Source organism: Vavraia culicis (assembly GCF_000192795.1).
Source record: "Vavraia culicis subsp. floridensis unplaced genomic scaffold supercont1.141, whole genome shotgun sequence".
Classification (NCBI taxonomy): domain Eukaryota; kingdom Fungi; phylum Microsporidia; family Pleistophoridae; genus Vavraia; species Vavraia culicis.
Genome location: NW_007360744.1, coordinates 1 through 1,309, shown reverse-complemented (window position 1 = coordinate 1,309; position 1,309 = coordinate 1). Strand labels below are relative to the sequence as shown.

At 33.1% G+C, this 1,309-nt stretch overlaps 1 protein-coding gene across 1 annotated transcript; it reads right to left on the bottom strand.

Moving 5' to 3' along the window:
* VCUG_02685 (uncharacterized protein) lies at positions 1–916 on the bottom strand (the record flags this gene model as incomplete). Its single annotated transcript, XM_008077503.1, has 1 exon — positions 1–916. A coding segment is annotated over one exon (916 nt), but the record flags the coding sequence as incomplete, so codon positions are not given.
* Positions 917–1,309: the final 393 nt, after the last annotated feature.

Below are 1,309 nucleotides of genomic sequence, written 5' to 3'. Positions count from 1 at the left end.
GTGTTAGCTGCTCAGTTGATTCTTCCGGTGTTCTTATGTTCTCTGGTTTTGCAAAAAAATTCGTGAAATCAACATCAACTGTCAAGCCTAGAATTCTATTGTAGACGATTGGTAACTCTGAAGACTGGTTTTGTAGAAATGTATAATCAACTGCCAAGTAATTAACTGGAATTGCGAAAGGTAAGCATTCTATTGATTTGACATGAATAGGAATCTTACATTTTTGTTCATAATCGCTTGCAGTCACAATTATATTTTTGAATTGATCCTCTAGCACGAAATACCCGTTTTCACAGAATACAGCAAAGATATTTTCATACCAGTTCAATTGATCACACAAAAACAGATTTTCTTGCTTACTTCGTCTTTCTTCAAAGAATCTGTTCAGCTGTGAATACAATGTCTCGTCACTAAGAAGATTTTTGACCATCAAGAACATGACAAGGCTTTCTTTCTCAAAAAAACGTGGCTGCATAGTAAGGAGGTTGCATAGTTCGTCAAATGTAAAGTTAGTGTCTGATTGCCATGATGAATGTACCAATTTCTCATACAGCAGCTTGCTGATTGGTAAAGTGATCACACAGTATTCAATGGGTGGTTCTTCATTACATTCTGCATGCTCATTAGCTATCCTGATCAATAGTCTTTCTTCATCGGTCATATTTTCGTTTTTGGGATCTGATTTGGATTTGGCGATCAAATCACATCTACAAACCTTATAGAATTTATGTTCTACGAACTCTTTGTCTTTCCAATCACAATTAATAAGTAAATCTTCTGGCTGTAACAAAAGCTCTGATTTATCATGAACTACCAGATATTCTGTTTCCTCGACAGCTTTCTCAATATATTTTGGATGATATAATAAAACAAAAATTGTGAGCAATGCTCTTGATTGAGTAGAATTGGGAACCATTGAATAAAAAATGTACTAACAAGGGGATTTTAATATATTTCCTTTTTATACCATAAATGGAAAATTTTTTGTTTATGGTATTTTAACTGCCATAAAAACGCTATATGATATTTTACGCCATTAATAACAGATATTGTCGTATTATTTGTTTCATTTTGCACCCAAAAATATTACATATCTTATATTTTTATCAATAATTTTATTTAACATTGCTTCACACTTATTTCGTCAAGTATGCTTTTTTTTAGATTTGTTCCAGCGAGTGCTTTTCGTCTTAGCACCAATAACTTATTTTTATACAACCCGTGAAATTTTCCTGATAAGAGCCGGTAGTATTAATTACTATCACCTCCTTTCAAAACCTGCTGTCAACGGACTTGAGGCTCAAAACTT